Genomic DNA, 25,939 nt, shown 5'->3' with positions numbered 1-25,939 from the left:
CCCTTTGACTATCAACGCCATTCTATGCCATGTCCTGTTGCCCTTCATGGCATTTCATCCTGGGCTTACATTTCAGCAAGAAAATGCCTACCCATACACGTAGTTTCAGCTACTCGTCTTTATGTTTGCTAAACCAAATAAGGGACAGAGCTGGACCAAACATTACTCACTTCCTCAGTTTGTGAAGCTCTTGCTCTTGAATAAATCATCCAATCGTTAGCTGTCTGCTCATGTACATCACATCTACCAGTTTCCGTCCAATTCAGATAATTCCTTTGTGGTGCTCTTCACAACAGGCATGCTGTATGGGTAGTACTGGCATGCCCTTAATGGGGATAGCTGAACAGAGGTGGGGGAAGAGGTAAATAGTGAGATGGAGGCAGGATAGGGTGGATGGAGAAAGAGGGGAAGAGGAGATAAGACAGAGATAGGGGGTGATGAGATGGGCAGAGAGAGTGGAGGAGAAAACAAATACAGAGAGAGGAGAGGAGGTGTGTTGTGTGGGTATTATCAGTACGCCTTGCAGGAGCTACAACTGCCGATGAGCACAGAGAGGGGGGTGAGGATGAGATGGATAGTATGACGGGAGAGTGTGAGGTGGACAGAGAAAGGAGGGGGGAGGAGATGGACAGACAGAGGTGGGATGATGGAAAGGGAAGAGACACAGTGGAAAGAAGAGCTGGACATGGAGAGGGGTGGGGAGGAGGAGGTGTGTGCAGTAGATATGTTGAACATGTATGTGAGCAATGCTGTGGGGGAGGCCTAGTTACTCATATCATTAAAACTGACCTTTTCTTCCTAGTAGTCCCAGGTGATTCCACCTGGATGAGAGCTGATAACGTTTATAATCCTGTCTATGCTGCCTAAACTTTTGCCAGTGTAAATGGCAACTCTTTTAAGGGACTGAATGATATGGTGTTCGAGCTTCTTGCACTTCCTTTCCACCTGACATCACTCCAGCACATTGTGTATAATTTTACGAGCACCACTTTGTATTATAAACCTCTCTTTTCTTTTAGGGTTTGCGGGTGTCATACTATAACCTTCTGACAGACCTAAAGTGCATGTACACTCATTTCAAAATAAGAGAAAAGAAGAAGCAACATACAACATAAAGCAAAACAAAGACGTACAGAAGGCATTTGGTCGTTGGCAGTACCGTAAAAGCAGTGGTACAAGCCCGACCTCTTCTGGTACCTCAAGCAACCATAGATCAAAACAATCCCCCATCTAAAACTGATACGACAGTGGTTGAATAATACAACAGTTTTTCGTAAAAAGTTAAGAGTTATGGCATTTCAGTTTGCTGTAACTTTTAGTATGTTGCATAGATGAAATCTTCTGAACAACTGTTACAATACTGTCTAATAGACATTTGTTTATAAAAAATTACATTTTAATAGTGAAATTTTCAACTAATGAAAATGTGAACAATTCTAAAGACTTACCATCACAAACAATATCTTCACTTTCATAAACCTCATGATTAATAAAACTGATATGTAGTTATCAAGAGCTTTCCATTCCTTTCAACTTAATTTTTTACCATGTCATCTGAAAAGGTTCTCGCATTTGGATAGCCACAAGCAGAACACATTTTTATCTAATATGGAATGTACTGGAAAGTGAAAGATACACATCTTTCTTCCATCATGTACCGCATCATTTACAAAATAGATGCAGTTGCAGGCTCATACTAGGGCTGGTAGGCAGGAGGTGGAGAAACAAAGATTGTGCCACTGACGTGTGGTTCTTTGTAAAATAGTACAAGGTGTAAATGGACACAGTTCTGCTACATGGTACCCACCTTTTTTTTCCCCCAGGATTATAATTTTAGCATCAAAACTGATAGGACCAAAGCATAAGACTCACAGTAGAAATTCTCAAAAGTGATTTATTCAAAAATGTATATGTACATAAGCATCAAACATGAACAACAAATATGAAAAAAATACGGAGTACACACTCTTCTTATAATAATCTCTCCTATACACAGAACATGGTTTTAAATGAACACTTTGTATGTGATGAATGGCAAAACAAACTAACATTCCTGAAAATTATTCTCATGCATGCATATTTTATAATCTGTTCTTTTTTAACATGTTCACAGCCAAATAATTTGAACCTTCTCATTCACTCTAAGTGTACAAAACAAGGCAGCGTTTAGTTTCCTCTAGCTGCCCATGACTAGATATTTCTTTCAGTTTTCATTATTGAGATCTAACACTTTTATTGAGAAATTGACAGTTAAACAGGTTTATAATGTGAAAAAAATCTATGAATGTGTGTCAATACAGTACTTTCTGTTACAAAAGTTGATACCCAAAATTAATAAAATATGGATACTTCAGAGACAGGTCATAAGCTGCATCTTGAGTCCAAACTTTTATATTCAATATCAGAAATTATAAGATGGCTGATAACAAAATGAAACTACACAGACATCATCAGGCTTCCCAAAATTAATGTACAATGCGGCGAGGGGTGCATGTACTACAAGACCACTTTCTTTGTTATATGTGTGTGTTTGTATCAGCCTTATAATAACAAATACATTCAATTAAGTACAAGTATCATTTATGATCTCAGCACAACTCCTCGGTGCTAATTTTCATTGTGACTAGAGTTTGCATTTAAGTCTTTCTACAAATTCCTTCTCATTCAAGTTCATTATATTTACAAGCTCACACCATGGCAGACTGCTAATAATAGTAAAATGGTCTTATGATAGTTTAGTGTATTGGATTACAATTTATTAAACAGGAAGGTACAGTGGAAATTTAATAAAGACAACTTTCTGAAAATGAAACTGTCCAATTCCATAGGCAATAGCAGTGTGATATGATAGAAGACTCCATTCCACTGCAGTAATACTTTTGAATACTTAATTTTTTACATTAAAATTTAGAGGAAAGAAATGTGGAAGCAAAAGTGCAGTTACAAAAAATTTGAAACAGTGCTCTTCACCTACTATGAAATACCATGTTAATGGAAATACCAAATTGAACAATAAAGAACATTGGGGATATGCAAGCATTCACCTTGAGTGAATTATACTCTCCACATAGGCACAGGCACACATACAGCACCCACATCCGCAGGTCTCTGGCGATGTTTTTTTACTTAAATCAGAAAAAGAACAGTAGCTCGAAAATTAATCAAATTCTCTGTGTTGCTGTATGTGTCTACCACTATGAATCAATGAGATGTCAAAGAGCGATTATTTGTCCTCATTTTTGTTTATTGCTTATATTCTGCACCTATGCAACAGCTGAAGAAGTATGCATTTAACTCATGACACCAACATTTTAAGAATTTATTTCTGTGTCAGTGAGAACCAGTATTAATGTTGTCAGTTTTGTTTAGGCTTATGGACACATCATAATACCTGCATGTAAGACAGATAAATAATTTTAAGCTCTGACAAATAGGAGCTCGATCAATATTTTCAAAGCACACAATAAAATGAAACATATGCAGCAATAACTGAAATTATGCACGTTTTTGGAATGGAGCTCCATCACATTTAGAACTGCATCTGATGCCTTGACACATCAGCTCAGGTAATTTCTATGTAAATATATCTCAAAACTGTCACCTTATTTCACTGTCATCCCACTCACCAAATAAGGTACATATATAAAGACAGAATAAGCAGATCATCATGTTTCAAAATATTGTGAAAAATTGCTGTGAACCGTATCTATGATTTTGAATTCTTATGCTACAACTTACAGTGGTGTCGTCCAGAATTTCATATACTGACCCAGCTAACAATGAACTCTTGAAGATATTTTTCTGGCAGTACACAACTGCAATAACCACTTGCTATTACAACCATCAGCAGTTTGTCAACTACACTCCATTTTCTCTCCCTTTCAGTCCAACTTCTGTGATGCTATGTTTACTTCCAAACTAATTCAAGAATGGGGAGTCCATATGGTCATTTTCTATGATTTACAATATTAAATGTTACTGAAAAGTTTACTTCAGACACACTGTTAAAAATACATAAACAAGAAAAGCATGTAAACCTTGTTGACATTTACTGTCCAAATTATAGTGCCTAATTCTGTGTAACTGCAGTAAATGTCTGTAGTGAGCTTCAAAGTGCACAAACATGTAGCCTGTAAAGCAGATGCAACAAGAATATTAATACTGAAATGACAGAGAAAGTTGCACACTTTGGCAAAATCCCACACATCTGTAGATGTGTAATATTACTGTAGACTCACTGAGTTAATAAAAATTATGAAACCGATGTAAATGTTAATTATAGCTATGATAACTAAATTTCAGTAATTGGTTCTAATGGCTACAGTGCACTGATATTTGCTGTTATGCATTTATGAGAATGAAGCTCTTTATATGACAAAAATCCATCTCAAGATAAGTGCGCCACACACTAATTATTGCTTTATCAGAAAAAAGTTAAAATGAACATACAAACTATCACCTATTTCTTTAGTTATCACATTAAAAAGAAAATAAATCACTTCTAATGAAACATACTATGTTTTAGGCCTTTTAAAATATACATAGGATGAAAAATTGAGATGACTAGAACTGTGACATGATTTTTATGTACAATGGGAACATATCTCTGTCACTATGAGTCTATTAAAAACACAGCATCATTGTCTTTGGTTTAAAATTCACAAGTGGGACAGGATACATTTGATAAATATTTCTTTTTACAATAATACATTAGATGAAATGATCACATGATGCAGAAACATCAATATCTTTACACATGGTGCTAAATAGTTGAGCAAAAGCTTCCAAATAAAATACACTGCCACAACAGCCTATAAAAATATATAATAAATTATTTAAACACTAAATTCACCAAAAAAACACAAAAATAAGAGTAGTAGAAATTTACGGCTCAAACTCAACTGTACAGGATGAGTTGTACTTGTGCAAAAAAGGTTAAAAAATTATATGCTCTCCAGTGTTGTAATCCCTAACAGGTAAGCGGCAGTCTAGAGGCAATGCACATTTAGTAGAGGCCCAGATTCACATCCTCTCAAAGAGACAAGATAAAATATAGAGAAAATGTAAATTTTCAACCTCTAGGAGTCCCAAAAGCAGGACAATACAAAGTACAAATTCCTTTTCACTGCAGCAAATACAATACTTGCAAATGTAAGTTAATGTGAAGTCAATTTTGGAAGTTTCTCACTCTGAAGTGGGCCTTTCCCTCGAACATTTGTTTGGAGACATATTTGTTCCTTAACTTTTTTGTGAGGAAGAAAAACAATTATATTGGGACCTTTGCTGTAGGACAGAATATTTGCCAATAAAATAAATAAATGAAATATGGCACTAAAGCTCAGAAATGATCTTCTCTAATCCACACTGCCGACTATATTTTAGGCAAGATATTGATGACACTTAAACAAGGATAAAATTCCTTTCTCTTAGAATGTAGGATAAAATTCCTTTTGTTCTATGGTATGAGCAATACGCCAGCAATTTTTGGAAATTTACTACTTGTGGTCAGAGTCCAATAAGTTTCATTCATTGTGTCTAAATGCACCAATCTGCAGTAGTCGCACTGGCTGCATCCTGAGAAATAAAGAGAGTTGTTACCCTCAAAATGCTGTATTTGATCTCTTCTCTGTAGCCCATTCTGCACTGTGTGTGCATGTCTGTGCATTTTGCATATGAACTTGTACACACACATCAGTTTGCGATGCCAGCATTCTTTAGTTCTGCTTCTTTTCACCATTTGCCATCACAACTTCAGCTGCTTCCTTCCGCCTTAGTTGCCAATCAATTACGAGCCTCCCCGTCAACATGAAGAAGAACACCTGTAAGAATTGCTTTTTTGAACTGACATATTTATTTGTACAAACTGTTTCAATATCAGGGCACTGATGTGTCTGCAAATAATGCTGCAAAGTTATTTGGATGATGATCTTTGACCACGGGAATACCAAGAATAGATAGATTTAAGTGTGTATGACAGAAATTCATTTCAAGTGCAATGTTCCTTACATCACAAACACAAAAACTGAAACTAATAAAAGTGGTATACTATTAAAATTACTGCAGGTCATGGTCTGGTTATAACAACTCTTTCTGCTCACAATCCTGCTTACATATTGTGGGGTAGTCTTCTGCTGTTCAACTAGTCCGAATACATCCACTGATTTTCCTGGCACCCTATGAGGGACATTCAAAAAGTTCTCAGTGTAACACAGGTGGCATTCATGAGGGTATATCATCAAGATCTCTGCAATTCACAGCTCTTTAAATGGCATACTGCTTAAACTACATATGCACATAGATTATGCATGTCCCTATCTCTGTCACTGTAAAGTTTGAAACCAACATCAGCTTTCATAATGATGAGATTAAACTTTTGAACTGTGGCGCTACAGAAGAAAGCAAAAGTTATATAGTAGATAGACCAAATAAATAATGCGGTAGTATTGCATCAAACTGTGGGAAAGTGAAATTTATGGCACAACCTGCCTAAATGAAGGCATCAGTTGTCATTTTGGTAATGGAGGGAAGTATCTCTTCAATACACACACATCAAAAAAAGTTTTGCATCACTCCGGTTCCCTGAACTCCTGAAGACAGACGTTGACTGTGGATAATGTGTCACAGACACAGTCCCTTTGACTGTTCAGAGATGTCACTAAACCCACCCAAAGATGTAAACAACCATGCTTGAGCATTCAACCACGAAGGAGGTACACGGCTTGTGTTGTCTGTAGTTCAACCATGCCTAGACGGTCAATACCACAGTTCGATTGCATCCGCATTGTTACTTTGTGCCAGGAAGGGCTCTCAACAAGGGAAGTGTCCAGGTGTCTCGGAGTGAACCAAAGCGATGTTGTTCAGACATGGAGAATCGACACAAAGAGAAGGAACTGTCGATGACATGCCATGCCCAGGCTGCTCAAGGGCTACAACACAGTGGATGACCGCTATCTACGAACTATGGCTCGGAGGAACCCTGACAGCAATGCCACGATGTTGAATAATGCTTTTTGTGCAGCCACAGGACATTGTGTTATGACTCAAACTGTGTGCAATAGGCTGCATGATGCACAACTCCACTCCCGACGTCCATGGCGAGATACATCTTTGCAACCATGACACTATGCAGCACGCTACAGATGGGTCCAACAACATGCCGAATGGACCGCTCAGGAGAGGCATCACGTTCTCTTTACCGATGAGTGTCACATATGCCTCCAACCAGACAATCGTCGGCAACGTGTTTGGAGGCAAACCGGTCAAGCTGAACACCTTAGACACACTGTCCAGCAAGTGCAGTAAGGTGGAGGTTCCCTGGTGTTTTGAGGTGGCATTACGTGGGGCCGACGTATGCTGCAAGGTGGTCATGGAAGGCGCTGCAACGACTTTACGATATGTGAATGCCATCCTCCAACCGACAGTGCAGCCATATCGGCAGCATATTGACGGGGCATTAGTCTTCATGGACGACAATTTGCGTCCCCATTGTGCACATCTTGTGACTGACTTCTTTCAGGATAACGACATTGCTCAATTAGGGTGGCCATCATGTTCTACAGACATGAACCCTATCGAACATGCCAAGGATAGATTGAAAAGGGCTGTTTATGGACGATGTGACCCATCAATCACTCTTGAGAGATCTATGCCGAATTGCCATTGAGGAGTGGGACAATCTGAACCAACAGTGTCTCAATGAACTTGTGGATAGTATGCCACACTAAATGCAGGCATGCATCAATGCAAGTAGATGTGCTACTGGGTATTAGAGGTACTCGTGTGTACAGCAATTTGGACCACCACCTCTGAAGGTCTTGCTGTATGGTGGTACAACATGCAATGTGTGCTTTTCGAGAGCAATAAAAATGGCAGAAATAATGTTTATGTCGATATCTATTTCAATTTTCTGTACAGGTTCCTGAACTCTTGGATCCAAGGGGATGCAGAATATTTTTTTGATGTGTGTATTTAGTGGTTATTATATTGGAAGTTTACTTTTACACAGAATTTCTAACAGTTGTTACAGTTGTGCATTCTTTAATATAAATGTGAAAGCTTTCTGAAATGACATTTTATCGATTAATCAGTGCATCTATAACAACAGTTACATACCCCAGATCACATAAATTACAACACAAAGGAGTAAACAAAAAAAACTGTCAATATCAATTTACATGCCTCAACATAAATTTAACACCTACACACAGTATTAAGTCTAAACGTACAGTCTCTCCCCTTCACTTATTTCACAAGACCACAGTTTCTTACACGTTCTGTGTCTGGCATTGCTAAGTGGTTTTGCGAAAGCATCGGCTAACATTTCTTCAGAAGGCAGAAGAGCAACATCAATAACACTGACTCAAAAAGCCTTCTCATAAAATGATACTTTATATCTACATGCTTGGATCTAGAGTTTGTCACTAGATTCTTGGCTAACTGATGGCTCCTTTATTACAACAATATACTGTAACTGACTTTGACACTGCTTGGATCTACCTCAGACATAAGTTGTCTTAACCACAGTAATTTTTGAACAGTTGATGTTAAGGCCATAAATTCAGCTTCACAGGTAGAAAGTGCAATAATTTTTTGTTTTCTACTAGACCATAAAATTAGAGAGTTTTGCATTTTTATGCATGAACCAGTTACAGTGGGACTGTCGCTGATTTTATTTCCCCTATCTGCATCACTGAAGGCCATTATTTCTCTGTTACCATCCCTAGAAAATTATAACACGTAGTTCACGATTCCCTTTAAATATCTAAACAATCTTTTTACTGACACCCAATGAATCTTTTTAAAACAATGATTAGATCTGCTGAGGAGATTTACAGTGAAATGCGTATCAGGTCTGGAGATCTGAGATGGATATAGAAGATTTCCTATTGCCTCTTGATAATATACATTATCACATGATTCGACTTCTTCAAGGTCCAAACTAGTGTTGGTGCCGGTTTGGCTTTATCCATTCCAAATTTCTCCAGAATTTTTTTTGCACAGAATTTCTGGGAGATCCAAATTTTTCCTTTTTCATCATCCCATGTAATTGCCATGCCTAAGCATTGGCTTACTTGTCCTAAATCTTTCATCTCAAAAAATCTATTTTAAACTGATCCAAAACACTTCGGTCATTTGAGAATAATAGCATATCATCAGCATACAAAGCTATGATGACTAAATTGGTGCCATCTCTGTGAAAATAGATACATAGATCAGTGTTTGATCTGTTTAGTTTCAGTTTTCTTAATACCTCGTCAATTTTTTGATTGCAGTTCCTGCCAGCTTATTTGAGTCCATAAACAGCTTTGTTTGACCTCCATACTTCTCCAGGACTTGAAAAATTTTCTGGTGGAATGAATAACTTTCTGCATTTCCATTTCCATAGAGAGATGCAGTAGTGATGTCAACATGGTTGGTCTCCAGTTTCTCTCAAGCTGCCATACACTCCAGGTTTTCTCAAGCTGCCATAGACAAGAGATATCTAACGGATGCATGCTTGACTACTGGTGTGTAGGTTTCCTGACAGTCAACATCCTGAACTTGAGCACATTCTTTTACCACTAGGCATGTCTTAAATGTCTCTAATGTACTGCTAGTCCCAGGCTTTACTTTTAATACCCACTTAGTCTTGAGTGGTTTGTGTCACTTGGGTAGCTCTACTACTTCAAATGTTTTATTACAAACTAGAGATGAAAATTCTTTCTTCATTGCTTTTTCCATTCTTCATTATTTGTCCCTTCCAATGTCTTCACTTGAAAGTCATTCTTTCAAATAGTAAGAAACATGATCAGGCCATGTCTTGGCTTTGATTCTCTATTGTACCTTCAACATGTAACCTCTTGAACTATGTTTTGATTTTCATGACCTTCATCTTGAGCTTCAGTTTCTATTGAATCACTGTCAAAGCCATAAAAAGATTCATTATAATTTTCTACTGATTTGACTTCTCTTTCAGTTTGTAAATTAATGGCGTCCAGAAGAACTGCTTCTTGTTCCAATCCTAAGGCATCTGTGGTATTAAGTTCCGCTGTCTTTGAGCTTGAAAAATTCTCATCCTTAAGGAATTTTTCATCCCTGCTGACAGTTATCTGGCAGGTCTCCCCATTGATGAATCGATAGCCTTCGGTTGCCTGACAGTAGTCTACAAATGTACACTTTTGTGACTTCTTATCACATCACTTTTTAGCATGTAATTTCTGATGTTTCAAACAATTCAGTGCAAATCAATTGAGTGCAGTACTGTAATAAGGCAGGTACAGATGTTAAACTTTCACCCACAGTAACAATATCTTACTGAACAATACAGACATATTTTATGGTAGAGACACTATTGATATTACAGTTTTGTGGAATATTTTTTTGTGTGTTAGCGTTTCTTTTCTTTTTTTCCCATGTTCTGTGACTGTTTTAATGTTGAACAACATTTCAGACAGTATTTCCAGTTGAAAGTTAAAAGTTGCACTGTACTGCTTTCTGATGTCATAGGCCAATAAAAGTGATCCTCTGATAATTACACCTATTTTGCATTCTGACCTTGCTTCCCGTCCTATGGGAGACAGATTAGTGAGGTTCTGATATACATGATCATGATGTATTCCTTTCACAAGAAAACAATGTTGCAAGAGCTATACTGCTTGATGTTAACGTGCCATTCTCTTGAGCTCAACACCTCTCATCATGCGGGATGCTGACTCAGTTTTTCAGATGGATTGAGAGGACATAGAGACTTGCATGGGGCAAAGTTGCATGTTTGCGAGCCTGGAGTCAGTCTTCCAAACATACTGGAGTTAGTGCAAGGAGCATAACAGCATGTTTGTGGTACAGGAGTCACCAGACGCTATCCTTAGTAAGTGCAGCAACGAAGTGCAAAACCATTTTACATTATAAGTAATTATCTGGAGAAAACTGTTTACAAACCAAAGAACACTGTATACTAGGGACCAACCAAATGAGGCAGTGCAGTTGTTAGCACACTTACCTCATGTTTGAGGGAATAGAGTTTGTTCTGTATGGCTATCCTGATTTAGGTTTTCTATGGTTTTCCTAAATCATTTCAGGCAAATTTCAGAATGATTTCTTCACAAAGACCACAACTAACATCTTTATAGAAGCTTATAGAAGCTTATTCGCTAAATATATTCTCTGAAAATTATTTTGAGAAGTTAGTTCACGAGCCCGCGAGAATAGTAAATGGTTGTGAAAACACACTTGACCTCTTAGCGACAAATAATCTTGAGTTAATAACGAGCATCAAAACGGATACAAGGATTAGTGAACACAGGGTTGACGTAGTGAGACTGAATATTCTAACCCCCAAATTCTTCAAAAATAAACAAAAAATATACCTATTCCAAAAATCAGATAAAAATTCACTTGATGCCTTCCTGAGAGACAATCTCCACTCCTTCCAAATTAATGATATAAGTGTAGACCAGATATGGCTTGAATTCAGAGAAATAGTATCAGCAGCAATTGAGAGATTTATACCAAATAAATTAACAAACAATGGAGCTGATCTTCCTTGGTACACAAAACAGGTCAGAACACTGTTGCAGAAACAACGAAACAAACATACATAATTTAAAGAGATGCAAAATCCCCCAGATTGGTGATCTTTTACAGAAGATCGAAATTCAGTGCAGACTTCAATGTGAGATGCTTATAACAGTTTCCACAACGGAACTTTGTCTCGAAACCTGACAGAAAATCCAAACAAATTCTGGCCATATGTGAAGTATTTTAGCGGCAAGAAACAGTCGATGCCTTCTCTGCGAGATAGAAATGGAGATACAATTGAAGACAGTGCTGCCAAAGCAGAGTTACTAAACACAGCCTTCCGAAATGCCTTCACTAAAGAAGACAAAGTAAATATTCCAGAATTCGAATCAAGAACAACTGCCGACATGAGTAACATAGAAGTAGATAACCTCAGAGTAGTGAAGCACCTTAAATCACTTAATAAAAGCAAGTCTTCTGGTCCAGACTGTATACCAATTAGGTTCCTTTCAGAGTATGCTGATGCATTAGCTCCATAATTGACAATCATATACAACCATTCGCTCGACGAAAGATCTGTACCCAGAGACTGGAAAGTTGCACAGGTCACACCAATATTCAAGAAGGGTAGTAGGAGAAATCCACTTAATTACAGGCCCATATCATTAATATACTGCGTGAAAAGTTTGACAGAGCACTGAAAGATCTGAGTCGAAATGAGGCCCCAGGAGTAGATGACATTCCATTAGAACTACTGACAGCCTAGGGAGAGCCAGTCCTGACAAAACTCTACCATCTGGTGAGCAAGATGTATGACACAGGTGAAATACCCTCAGATTTCAAGAAGAATATAATAATTCCAATCCCAAAGAAAGCAGGTGTTGACAGATGTGAAAATTACCGAACTATTAGTTTAATAAGTCACAGCTGCAAAATACTAACACGAATTCTTTACAGACGAATGGAAAAACTGGTAGAAGCCAACCTTGGGGAACATCAGTTTGGATTCCGTAGAAATACTGGAACACGTGAGGCAATACTGACTCTATGACTTATCTTAGAAGAAACATTAAGGAAAGGCAAACCTACATTTCTAGCATTTGTAGACTTAGAGAAAGCTTTTGACATTGTTGACTGGAATACTCTCTTTCAAATTCTGAAGGTGGCAGGGGTAAAATACAGGGAGCGAAAGGCTATTTACAATTTGTACAGAAACCAGATGGCAGTTACAAGAGTTGAGGCGCATGAAAGGGAAGCAGTGGTTGGGAAGGGAGTGAGACAGGGTTGTAGCCTTTCCCCTATGTTATTCAATCTGTATATTGATCAAGCACTGAAGGAAATAAAAGAAAAATTCGGAGTAGGTATTAAAACCCATGGAGAAGAAATAAAAACTTTGAGGTTTGCCAATGACTTTGTAATTCTGTCAGAGACAGTACAGGACTTGGAAGAGCAGGTGAACGGAATGGATAATGTCTTGAAAGGAGGATATAAGATGAACATCAACAAAAGCAAAATGAGGATAATGGGATGTAGTCGAATTAAGTCGGGTGATGCTGAGGGAATTAGATTAGGACATGAGACACTTAAAGTAGTAAAGGAGTTTTGCTATTTGGGGAGCAAAATAACTGATGATTGTCGAAGTAGAGAGGATATAAAATGTAGACTGGCAATGGCAAGGAAAGCGTTTCTGAAGAAGAGAAATTTGTTAACATTGAGTATAGATTTAAGTGTTTGGAAGTCATTTCTGAAAGTATTTGTATGGAGTGTAGCCATGTATGGAAGTGAAACATGGACGATAAATAGTTTGGACAAGAAGAGAATAGAAGCTTTCAAAATGTGGTGCTACAGAAGAAAGCTGAAGATTAGATGGGTAGATCACATAACTAATGAGGAGGTATTGAATAGAATTGGGGAGAAGAGGAGTCTGTGGCACAACTTGACTAGAAGAAGGGATCGGTTGGTAGGACATGTTCTGAGGCATCAAGGGATCACCAATTTATTATTGGAGGGCTGCGTGGAGGGTAAAAATCGTAGAGGGAGACCAAGAGATGAATACACTAAGCAGATTCAGAAGGATGTAGGTACTGGGAGATGAAGAAGCTTGCACAGGATAGAGTAGCATGGAGAGCTGCATCAAACCAGTCTCAGGACTGAAGACCATAACGACAACAACATCATTAACATTAATATGCAGCAGGATTCTGGAACATATATTGTGTTTGAACATTATGAATTACCTTGAAGAAAATGGTCTATTGACACACAGTCAACATGGGTTTAGAAAACACTGTTTTTGTGAAACACAACTAATTGAAGTGTTGAGTGCTACTGACAAGGGATTTCATGTCGATTCTGTACTTCTGGATTTCCAGAAAGCTTTTGACACTGTACCATCAAGCGGCTTATGGAATATCATTGTGACTGGATAGCTGACTTCCTGTCAGAGAGGTCACAGTTCATAGTAACTGACGGAAAGTCATCGAGTAAAACAGAAGAGATTTTTGGCATTCCCCAAGGTAGTGCAATAGGCCCTTTGCTGTTCCTTATCTATATAAACAATTTGGGAGACGATCTGAGCAGCTGTCTTAGGTTGTTTGCAGATGACGCTGTCATTTATCGACTAATACAGTCATCAGAAGATCAAAACAAACTGCAGAACGATTTAAAAAGATATCTGAATGGTGCGAAAATTGGAAGTTGACCCTAAATAACGAAAAGTGTGAGGTCATCCATATGAGTGCTAAAAGGAATCCATTAAATTTCAGTTACACAATAAATCAGTCAAATATAATGGCTGTAAACTCAACTAAATACCTAGGAATTACAATTACAAACAAATTAAATCGGAATGAACACATAGAAAATGTTGTGGGGAAAGCTAACCAAAGACTGCGTTTTATTGGCAGGACACTTAGAAAATGTAACAGACCTACTAAGGAGACTGCCTACATACACTTGCCCATCCTCTTTTAGAATACTGCTGCACGGTGTGGGATCCTTACCAGATAGGACTGACAGAATACATCGAAAAAGTTCAAAGAAGGGCAGCATGTTTTGTACTATCACACAATATGGGAGAGAGTGTCACAGAAATGATACAGGATTTTGGCTGGACTTCATTAAAGTAAAGGTGCTTTTCGTTGTGATGGACTCTTCTCACGAAATTCCATCACCAACTGTCTCCTACGAATGCAAAAATATTTTGTTGACACTAACCTGCATAAGGAGAAACAATCACCATGATAAAATAAGGGAAATCAGAGCTTGTATGGAAAGATACAGGTGTTTGTTCTTTCCGCACACTATATGAGATTGGAATAATGGAGAATTTTGAAGGTTGTTCGATGGACCCTCTGCCATGCACTTAAATGTGATTTGCAGAGTATCCATGTGGATGTAGATGTATTTATCTATTCAGTTTGTGTGTTTGCTCCTTCCATCTGTGCCAAAACTGAAAAGTTTCCTTAATCAATGCCAAAACCCAGTGCCGCGTATTGCTCTGTGTTGTTGCCTGGCTCACAGAATCCTCTCAAATGGCCTTACCATGAAATTATCCATCTCCAGCTGCAACCATCCCTTCCACAATTACCCCCATCTGTTCAGTCTGCCAGTCCTTAGTCCTCACCAACCTAGCCCTGCATAACCCTGCAAATCTGGCCCAAACCTCCTCTCCATCCATAAAATTCTCATGCTTTACAATCTTGTATCCCACCTCTTGCCCTCCAGGAACTAGAACGGTATGCACAACGGCACCTCAAATCACTCTCCACACCTGTTGACCTCCCACTCCCGCCTTTGGCTTACCACTACCCACGACTGCTATAACAGGCTCCAAATCTCCCCCACATGCCCTGATAGCTGATAAACCCTGTCTCGCAGACGTATTAACCTTACCACACCCCTCAAAAACTCCCTCCTACCGCCATACAGGATCCAGAACCTAAACAGACCCAAAACGCAGCCATTAACCTTTCCTCCAAATGCCTTAGTATCATTTCTTCCCAAATGCCTTACCCCCCCCCCCCCCCAAATTTCAATCATGCTGGACTTGTTAAAGATCCCCTCTCCTTCCTCCTGGCCTCTCCTTCCTTCTGGCCCTACAGTGGAAACACATTTCTGCCACCAATCCTTCAAATCTGACTCAACCCAAAACCAATGCTGAACCTTTGACTCAGTTAACTCCTCCATCCAACTGTGATGCACCTGCCCTGCCCCCAAATTACCCTCTGTTAATATTTCAGAATTTCTTAACCTCAAATCTTGCCTTACCATCATTCCCCAAATTCCTCAACATGGAAGCTAACCTTACATCAACAAAAAGAACTGCAAACCATCACCTAAAATCTGATCCTGACCTTACAATTCCACCTGCTGACAATGGCTCCACCACTGTGGTTTTCAACTGCTGGGATTACCCAAAGAAAGGACTGTGGCAGCTGTCAGATTCGCCCACCTATAACCTGGCCACAATGACCCCATTCCACGAATCCAATAGGATGTCCAATACCTCTTCAAGAACCTCTCCCCAGAGTCAAAGTCTATAAACCCACCCAAGATGCCCCATTGCAGCTGGTTATGAGACACGAAGAGTTTCCTCCACCCACTCTTCACAGTCCTTGTTCCTTTACCACACACTGCCCTGCTCATCACTACTGATATCATCTCCCTTTACCCTAACACCCCCAATGCCCATGGCTTGGCCGCTACTGGACACTACCTCTCCCCAATGCCCAACTGGTTTCAAACCTAAAACCTTCTTCCTGGTCACCACGACAAACTACATCCTCAACCACAATTATTTCAGCTTTGAAGGCATCGCCTGCAAACAAATCTGTGGTACAGCAATGGGCGCGAGCATGGCACCATCCTATGCCATACTACTACGGGGCATCTAGAGGAATCCTTCCCAACCACACAGAATTCCAAACCCCACCTGGTTCAGGTTCATTGATGACATCTTTGTGATCTGGATCAAGGGTGAGGATACCCTATCCACATTCCTCCAGAATATCAACACTTTCTCCCCCATTTGCCTCACCAGGTCTCCTCAAGCCAACAAGCCACCTGCATTCAATGTTGATATCCACTTCAAAGATGGCTACATCAGTATCTCCATCCATATCAAACCTACCAACCACCAACAATACCTCCACTTTGATAGCTGCCACCCATACCACACCAAAAAGCCCCTTCCATTCAGCCTAGCCACCTGTGGTCATCATATCTGTAGTAACGAGCAGACCCTCTCCAAATACACCAAGGATCTCACTAAGACCTTCACAGACCGAAATTACCCTCCCTACCTCGTACGAAAACAGATCTCTTGTGCCTTATCCTTTCAGTCATCCACCAACTCCCAGAGTCCCACTATCGGCCCACAGAGCATTCCCCTCATGACTCAGTACCACCCAGGACTGGAGCAACTCAATCACATTCTCTGTCAACCTCTCATCGTGCCCTGAAATGAGGAATATCCTACCCACTATTCTTCCTACCCATCCCATACTGGTATTCGACCTCCCACCGAACCTACACTATATCCTCGTCCATCCCCACCCCACTTCTGCTCCCAATTTCTTGCCTCATGGCTGATACCCCTGTAATAGATCTGGATGCAAGATCTGTCCCAAACATCTTCCCATCACCACCTACTCCAGCCCAGTCACAAGAATCATCATTTCATCAAAGCCAAGACTACCTACAAAAGTAGTCATCTGATCTACAAGCTAAGGCTAAGCTGCAACCACTGTTCTGCATTCAACATGGGCATGACAACCAACAACCTGTCTGTCTGTATGAAAGGCCAGGGACAAACTACAGCCAAGAGACAGCTAGACCACCCAGTTGCTGACCATCCTGTGCAACATGATGTTCTTCACCTCACTGACTGCTTCATAGCCTGTGCCATATGAATCTCTCCTACCAACATCAGCTCTTCAGAACTGCATGAGTGGGAACTCTCCCTGCAATATATCCTATGTTCTCGTAAACCCCCTGACCTCAAACTTTATTAGTCCCTGTACTTCACCCACTGATCCCCATCCCTGCTCCCATTCCACCACTACACAGCCTTCTATTCAACCAATGCACCCAGTCTCTTTTTTCACCTACTCCTCCCAGTGGCTAGAGACAGTGGTCGTGTGTGTAAGTTTTGCTTGTGTGAATGTGTATGCATGGTCTATTTTATAAGAAGGCCTTTTGGTTTGGCTGAAAGCTTATTTGTTTACTAATCTTTTTGTTGTGCCTGTCTACGACTCAACATCTCCTCTGTATGGTAAGTTGCAAACTGTCCTTTTCATAATATTCTCATTATGTATACTTTGAGTAATTTATAATTACTGTATTATGATGACAAATCATATATCACTGCGAGATGATTTCTGAATGAATACATAAATAAATTTACAGTTTTCTGCACAAGTGTGAAAGTCACTGATTTCACAAGCTGCATGAATGACAAATTATCAACTGCTTACACTGGAAGCATCTTTTGGTGATTATAATCTGGAACGTAATTGCTACTACTTCGGCATCTGTTTTACCAAAGAACTTACTTGTTAGGGCTCTCAATTAGATGCAGTCATTCTGAGGTGAGACAGCCAACATATATTTGTACCCAAGTCATTTACTTGGAATTGATCTATCTGATTTATTTTGCCATTCTGCAAATATATTTTTCTTCTCTTTCCAGTGTGCTTCCTTACACAAATCCCTGTCATATCTCTACATAATACCCTCTCCTTCTATCTACATTCTACAAGTGTCAGCTAAGAATGGAGGAAAGAGCAGCGAGATTCTATCCTCTCCTTCTATCTATTTTCTACAGGTGTGAGTTAAGAACGAAGGAGTTGACATGGAAGAAATTGAAATTCTAGTATTGTGTTTAACTTCTGACAGAGGATGAAAACATTAAAACTCAAACAAAGCAATGTGATAATGGAATGCTACTGCAATTATTTGAACTAATGGGGACTCAGGAACTCAGGTTATCCAATCTCCAACACAAATCTTAGGATGTAGGCGACCTGCCACTTCACTTATAGCAGGGTGATTTCATCTCAAATCATACAGGTCATGTCAACTCGTGGTCATGAATTTCTATGGAAAAAATATGTATTAGACCTCAAATTCTAAGTGGTAAGAAATAAAGTATTTTCAATTTACTTTAAGTTTCGAAAGTGGTATAGCCCTTTGAAAAATGTGCATTTTGTGTATAACTCTTAAAACAGTAGAAACAAAAAAATATACCTAATAAACCCAAAGTACTGAAAACCTGGCGGATGTCTTGCATTAAAGCTCCCTCTCACTGTGTTGAAATTTAGTTGACACATGCACACTTATGGGCTTCCTATAACTTACAAATTTATGACAAAAAAAATTAAATATAAGTTAATTTTTCCACTTAAAAACTTTTTTTTCTAATTTGGAAAAGTCACAGAACACTATTTTTTCTGTCATATTACCAGGTACTACTGATGTAATTATAAACAGTATCTTCTCTGCTCCAGCTATCTGTATTACGTAACTATTTATTACTAAAAATGTAAAAAAAAATTCATTTTTACGAATTACTTACTGGAAAACTCCCATCCGAAAACTTTTGAGAATCACACAAAATATTGTTTGGTTAATATGTTACTGGTCAGTGCAAAAACAGTGGACAATATTTTCCTGCGTAGAGTGTTAAAAAATTTTCAACATTCTGCATATTTCGCATCACTGAATTCCTAGCGTAAAATGTGCATGTTGACAACATTGTTTCCAGTGCTCTTCTGTTTACAACAAACACATGTGAACTTGCACATAAACCATTCTGCATCAAGTGTTGTGTTTGGTTTGAACTTTTTGTTGATACAATGTCGAAATACAGTAGTGAAAGAGCGAGGTGTTGGGAATACGAAAGGAGACACAAGAGAGTGGTGTTTACGAAAAGTGAAAAACACTTCACAGTTGTTGGAAATCTGTCAGTGGTATTGCAGAAATATCTTGGTTCTCAAGTAACGGTATTAACATCACATCCATTGTGCAGCAATTGCTACACTCACTACAAGAAGAAATTTAGTGACAACCCACATGAACGATCACCATCACTCCAATGTGAAACTGAAGAAAACGGTGCAGATGTTTATATTCCTGGGTTTGAATTACTGATGCATTGAATGTTAGCATTTCTGCTGTAGCCCCTACTATATCCCCCCTTTTATCCAGCAAAGATAAGAATCACAACAGTATGTAAAAAGGAAAGTGGAAGAAATTGAAACAAGTTTTACACAAGCAACATCTTCAAGACTTTGTGAATGAAAATGCACTTCATGCAGAACCTGAAGATAGTAATATGTGCATGAAATGTGATGTGTGGTTTCAAAACCTAAATACTGCAATCTCAGCATCCACCTATACTGAGGAGGTACAGTTACTGACACTGATACCAGGTAGCTATTCTAAGCTGCAGGTACAGAAATACAGACCCACTTCCTCACATTGTTTTATTTCAAAAGCTCATAAAATGTTGTTGTTGTTGTTGTCTTCAGTGCTGAGACTGGTTTGATGCAACTCTCCATGCTACTCTATCCAGTGCAAGCTTCTTTGTCTCCCAGTACCTACTGCAACCTACATCCTTCTGAATCTGCTTAGTGTATTCATCTCTTGGTCTCCCTCTACGATTTTTACCCTCCATGCTGCCCTCCTATGCTAAATTTGTGATCCCTTGATGCCTCAGAACATGTCCTACCAACCGGTCCCTTCTTCTTGTCAAGTTGTGCCACAAACTGCTCTTCTCCCCAATTCTATTAAATACCTTCTCATTAGTTATGTGACCTACCTATCTAATCTCCAGCATTCTTCTGTAGCACAACATTTTGAAAGCTTCTATTCTCTTCTTGTCCAAACTATTTATCGTCCATGTTTCACTTCCATACATGGCTACACTCCATATAAATACTTTCAGAAACAACTTCCTGACACTTAAATCTATACTCAATGTTAACAAATTTCTCTTCTTCAGAAGCACTTTCCTTGCCATTGCCAGTCTACATTTTATATCCTCCCTACATCATAAAATAAAGAATGAGAAAGGTATTTGGGAATGCCCACAGTCATCCGTTGCAAGATGATGTGCTTATGTTGTTCTGGAATATTACTTAAGTGATGAGAAAGATTGTAGCAGACAAAATACTAACTAGGCTGGTATTATCTCTGTTAGTGAAAATGGTGAAAAAGTTAAAAAGGTAAAAAGATGTATGACAAGATCAATAAGAGAAGCATATCTCCTAATGCAAAAGGAGAACCCAAATTTAAAAATTGGTCTCACAAAATTCTACTCTTTACAACTAAAATGTATAAAATGCCAGCCAGTGAAGGAAGCATGCACTAGTATTTATTGCACTAATTTGAAACTTGTTTGTTACGCCATAAGCAGCATCATAAGAAAGAAGTACACAGAGATGGACCTAATGCTTTTGTGTACATGTCAAGAGCTGCAAGATAAATGTTGGTTGCAGGAGTGTGCAATGTGTCCTGGTGCTGGAGTGATGACTGTTGAAGCATTTATACCTTCACAATACTGACAGAGATGAAATCTATGCATTGTGGGAAGGAGGAGAGTTGGTGAAGAAGACAGTACAGCCAGAGAAGTTTGTTACAGAGGTTGAGCAGTGGGTCATGAAGGAATATCCGGAGGATTCAGAGACAGGCCATAGCAGAAGTACAATCAGCCACATCCCAGAATACTGACACATTAGTTCTTCATTTTGACTTTGCTGAGTACTGGTCTGTTGCTTTGCAGAACAAACTTCAAAGTTACCACTGGCACACATCACAGTTATCAATATTCACATGTGTTGCTCACTTGCTTGTAACATCACACTGTTTTGCTATTGTCAGTGATGATCTCATTCCTGACAGTGCTCATGCATGCTACACTGTCAGCATGATAATTGATGACATACGTATGTGACTGATGGTGCAGCATCTCATTTTAGAAACTGCTTTCAGCTTTATGAGTTTGGTCAACACTGTAGTACAGGAATCAGGATGAAAAAAAAAAATTGGTATTCTCAGAAACAGGTCATGGAAAAAGTGCATATAAAGGGACAGGAGATCTCTGTAAACATCTTACAACAAGATTTAATTTCCAGCATTAAGCTGTTGATGCTACAAGAGATGCTACTGGACTTCTACACACCATATCAACATTAGTAACAAACATGAAACTCTTAATTTTCAATGAAAGTGCATTAAGGGAATTCTGTTTAAAAAAGAAAGAAGAGTGGTCCGCTATGAAGCCTGTGGTAGGGATTCGATCAAGTCACTACCGGGCTGCATCCCACAGTGGCACACACATTGCAAGAACGCTTCTCCACGAGATGCAGCCTGTTACTGTGTATGAAAGGCAGAGGCCACAGAATACATTAGAAGACTTTGTAGCGAGCCACTTTATTTCTTGTGTGTATGACAATCAGTGGTGGGCGGGACAGATAAATTGCAAGATATAACTGTCTCCTTTATGACACTTCATGGTCCTGCTAATTCTTTCAAATGGCCATCATCAAAAGATCTCTGTGCAGTTCCCATGTCCCTAGTACTGCTCTTGTGGTGTCACCGCCAGACACCACACTTGCTAGGTGCTAGCCTTTAAATCAGCCGCGGTCCGTTAGTATACGTCGGACCCGCGTGTCGCCACTGTCAGTGATTGCAGACCGAGCGCCACCACAAGGCAGGTCTAGAGAGACTTACTAGCACTCACCCCAGTTGTACAGCCGACATTCATAGCAATGGTTCACTGACAATTACGCTCTCATTTGCCGAGACGATAGTAAGCATAGCCTTCAGCTACGTCATTTGCTACGACCTAGCGAGGCGCCATAGCATTTGATAATTAATATTGTGAAGCCTGTACAGTAACGAGAGATGTTCTACAATTGTGGATTAAAGTTAAGTATTACATCCACTACGTACTTTATTTGCTACTATACATTCCCTTAACTGTTCCAGACCTCACGCCAGTCTGCGTGAGCTTAAAGGCGTGCATTTCGGCCTCCTCTAGCAACACGGTGTTGGCTCTTCTGCCAACACTTCAGCTCTTGTTGGATCACCTCTGTCTGAGTGCAAATTCAGCTCAGCTACACAAGTTCAATGAGAAGCGGATGAAAAAAACAAACAAACCCTTTTCAACAGTGTAGTGTTGAATCATTACAGAAGACAATAATAATTTGTGAATAATATCATAAAAGGAAAAAAAGGGTATAAATATACTGTATCTCATTTTTGTTATAAAATGCTTTCGAACAAAATTATGTGCTGTTTTCCCACTCACTTATAATTCTCTAAAGTAATTATTTTGAATCAGACATACCAGTTTTGCATGACATTTACTTAAAATCAGCGAGCAATTTAATTGTTTAAGTGTCAATGATTTTTTGACCTTGAGGGTAGAGCTAGGTCTACCTAACAAATTTCTCACATTTTGTACAGATATGTAATGGCCACTCTGATTGTACATTCCCAAAGTACAATGTCCAAATAATGTACTACGAAATTTTCACAACATTTAGGAAGTGGGTTTTGGAGAAAATAATTTCTAAATAACCAAAAAATTTCAGACTATTTCATATTTAAGTACAAATATTTTGAGAGTTTAAGAATTTCATGCATTAATGTCATAGCATCCTGTGACTATTCATATTTTCAAAACATAATTTTGAAATTTGCAAGAAGTTACAAATTTTCATAGTTTTTTTAAAAAAAAGAAGAAAAAAGGAAAAGAAAGAATACTCAGAAGAGCGTACGATTAATCATGTCTCAGAATATTGGGAACAAAGTATTTATAGAAAATAAATTCAGATCTCTATCACTTTTGATTTCTTTATTACAATTTTTCAATTTTCCGTTTCATTATGTCATTTTCACAAATACTCTCATTTACAGAGGTCTGTAACAATTTAACAAATCATCAGAAAATAAAAATGTTGTAGTTTTCTCGAGGGGTATCATGTGGAACTTCAACATATATCCTTCTCAGCAAACTTTGAGATAGTGATGTAATACATCCACTCTTGACCTGTATGATTTGAAGTGAAAGTGAAGTGAAAGTGAAGATTTTCCTCGCAGTGCATAGGAAAGAATAATTAAATGTAACCAACAAAACTAGAAAAGGTGGTGAACATGATCTAATCAGTTTCAAATATGGTGGAAACACCTATGAATTAAATGATATCTAAAGCGTAGTGACCTTAATGATGGTTGTGATATTATATAAGGGGCTTTCAAAAAGAAATGAGCCGGAGGCATAATTGCAGAAACCAGTACCTGTATGTCAGAAGTATTGGCCCTGGCTGTTGACACACTTATCCCACAGTGACACAAGGCGGTGAATGGCTGTCTCATAAAATTCCCGGGGCTGCAATGTTAACCAGTTCCGCACGTACAGCTGGACGTCATCGTGCGAGGTGAATGGTTTGCCCCCTCAGAGCCTTTTTAAGGGGACCAAAAATTGCCCTCTTCTGATTCACTCCCTGCAGCACGGGACAACAGTGAATGCCCAGCGTTACTTGCAATCCTTGACCACCCTTCGCCACGCGATCAAATCAAAACGACCAGGCAATCTCACCCGTGGGGTCATTCTGCTCCATGACAATGCAAAGCCTCATACGGCCAACGCAGTCATGGCACTCCTACAGAAATTGAAATGGGAGGTTCTCGGCCACCCTCCATACAGTCCAGACCTCTTTCCCTGTGATTACGCCATTTTTGGTCCCCTTAAAAAGGCTCTGAGGGGATATGATTCACCTCGGATGACGACATCCAGCTGTACGTACGGAACTGGTTAACATTGGAGCCCTGGGAATTTTATGAGCCAGCCGTTCACCACCTTGTGTCACAATGGGACAAGTGTCTCAACAACCAGGGTCAATACTTCTAACATACAGGTGTTGGTTTCTGTAATTATGCCTCCGACTTGTTTCTTTTTGAATGCCCCTTATATTTACAAGAATGCACTCAAAAGGGATGACAAAAGAGGGGAAAGAGTGTTAAGTTTTTATACTTCATCTTCACAATAATCAATGGAAATAATAATAATTGAAAGTCTCGGAAAATAGCTGTCTTAGCCACCAGTATAAAGCAACCCTCACACATTCAGTATTATTGATGCAATAATATTGTGTCGGTATATTGCACGAAAGTATGAGGCTAAGAATGGCACAATATTACTGCACAGTATTTATGTCTAGGACATGTCAGAACTCTGTCTTCATGGTAAACACATCAACGCTCAACAATGTATGTTGTTGTTTTTGTGTTTGAAGGGTATGGGCGTTCAATGGTGACGTTATCACTGCCCTTACATAATTAAAAGAAACAAATGCGGATAAAATAGGAAAAAAACATGGGTGAGCCAGTCACCCTATTAACACATTAAGAATATCTCGATAAAATTTTAGGAAACAAGACGGATGTATCACAGAATCTTAGAGCTCTAACCACACTCGCTCAAAAATCACTTAAAATAGATGGCAGATCTGTTGACTATGTGCCACTGCCTTCTGAACCAAAAATAAACACAGTCTAATAAAATGTGGTGCACAGTGACATGTATCCCATGAGCATCACACATAGGAGAGTCCTTTGCTGGGAAGATGAGTAAGAGAACTTCATCCAACCTGCGTGGCTGGAAAGAGGTACGCCCAGCTGCGCTGTGCACTTTATTAGATGCAGCTTATTGTCTGTCACTTCCAGCCACTCTTCCTCCCTTAAATGCATAACAGTGTACCTCAACAGTGAGGCAATAGCATGGAGGGGAAGTCACAATGAACTAACTGAGGATCACAACACCCCTCCTGGGCTGTTACATTCCCCCCTTTGATTCCCCGCAATACCCCTGTGCCCTGGCAACCGGCAAAAGGACACCTCCTTCCCCAGTCTCTGAAGTCATAGGAGGACATCATGGATATTCTAGACTACTGTATCTGCTGGATACAAATGTTGTAGAGAGTGAAGAGCACTCAGTGAATCACAACAGATAAGGAATTTAGCACTTGTAACACATCTCGTCTACTCCAGTGACTTAACGATCACATACAATTCTATGTCAAATACAGTAAACTCATGAGGCAACTAGGTCTCAAGGACATGAGCAGGAAAACAACAGAACAACCAACAAAATCTCCCTGTTTGGACCCATCTGTGACTACAGCTACATAGTTGTGGTGCTCACTTAAACTGTAGGAAAATAACATATTAAAATCTGTACTGCGCTAAATCTAAAATCACTCTGGGCCTCTGCAGCAACCAGTGTGGCAGTCAGTTAAAACCCCAGATTTGAGACTGTACATGCCCTACACCAAGGGACTCCAGAATACACTTTGCTAAGATCCAAAATGACCTCATCATGGATGAGTGGTAAAGAGGTGTTCCACAGTTGGATGAGCAATGGTGTGGTATACTG

At 39.2% G+C, this 25,939-nt stretch overlaps 1 protein-coding gene across 2 annotated transcripts in view; it reads right to left on the bottom strand.

Annotated features, from left to right (window-relative positions):
• Positions 1-1,874: 1,874 nt before the first annotated feature.
• The window catches only part of LOC124545003 (novel acetylcholine receptor chaperone), a 40,784-nt gene continuing 16,719 nt past the window's right edge, over positions 1,875-25,939 (bottom strand). For both annotated transcript variants that reach the window (XM_047123761.1, XM_047123762.1), the window contains exon 4: positions 1,875-5,819. In XM_047123761.1, the coding sequence (XP_046979717.1) occupies positions 5,715-5,819 (105 nt within the window). In that variant the 3' untranslated portion in view covers positions 1,875-5,714. The remainder of the gene's footprint in view (positions 5,820-25,939) is intronic.

Source organism: Schistocerca americana, chromosome 8 (assembly GCF_021461395.2).
Source record: "Schistocerca americana isolate TAMUIC-IGC-003095 chromosome 8, iqSchAmer2.1, whole genome shotgun sequence".
Lineage (NCBI taxonomy): Eukaryota > Metazoa > Arthropoda > Insecta > Orthoptera > Acrididae > Schistocerca > Schistocerca americana.
Note: the sequence above shows the minus strand (reverse complement) of the source record. Positions and strands in the feature narration are given on the sequence as shown.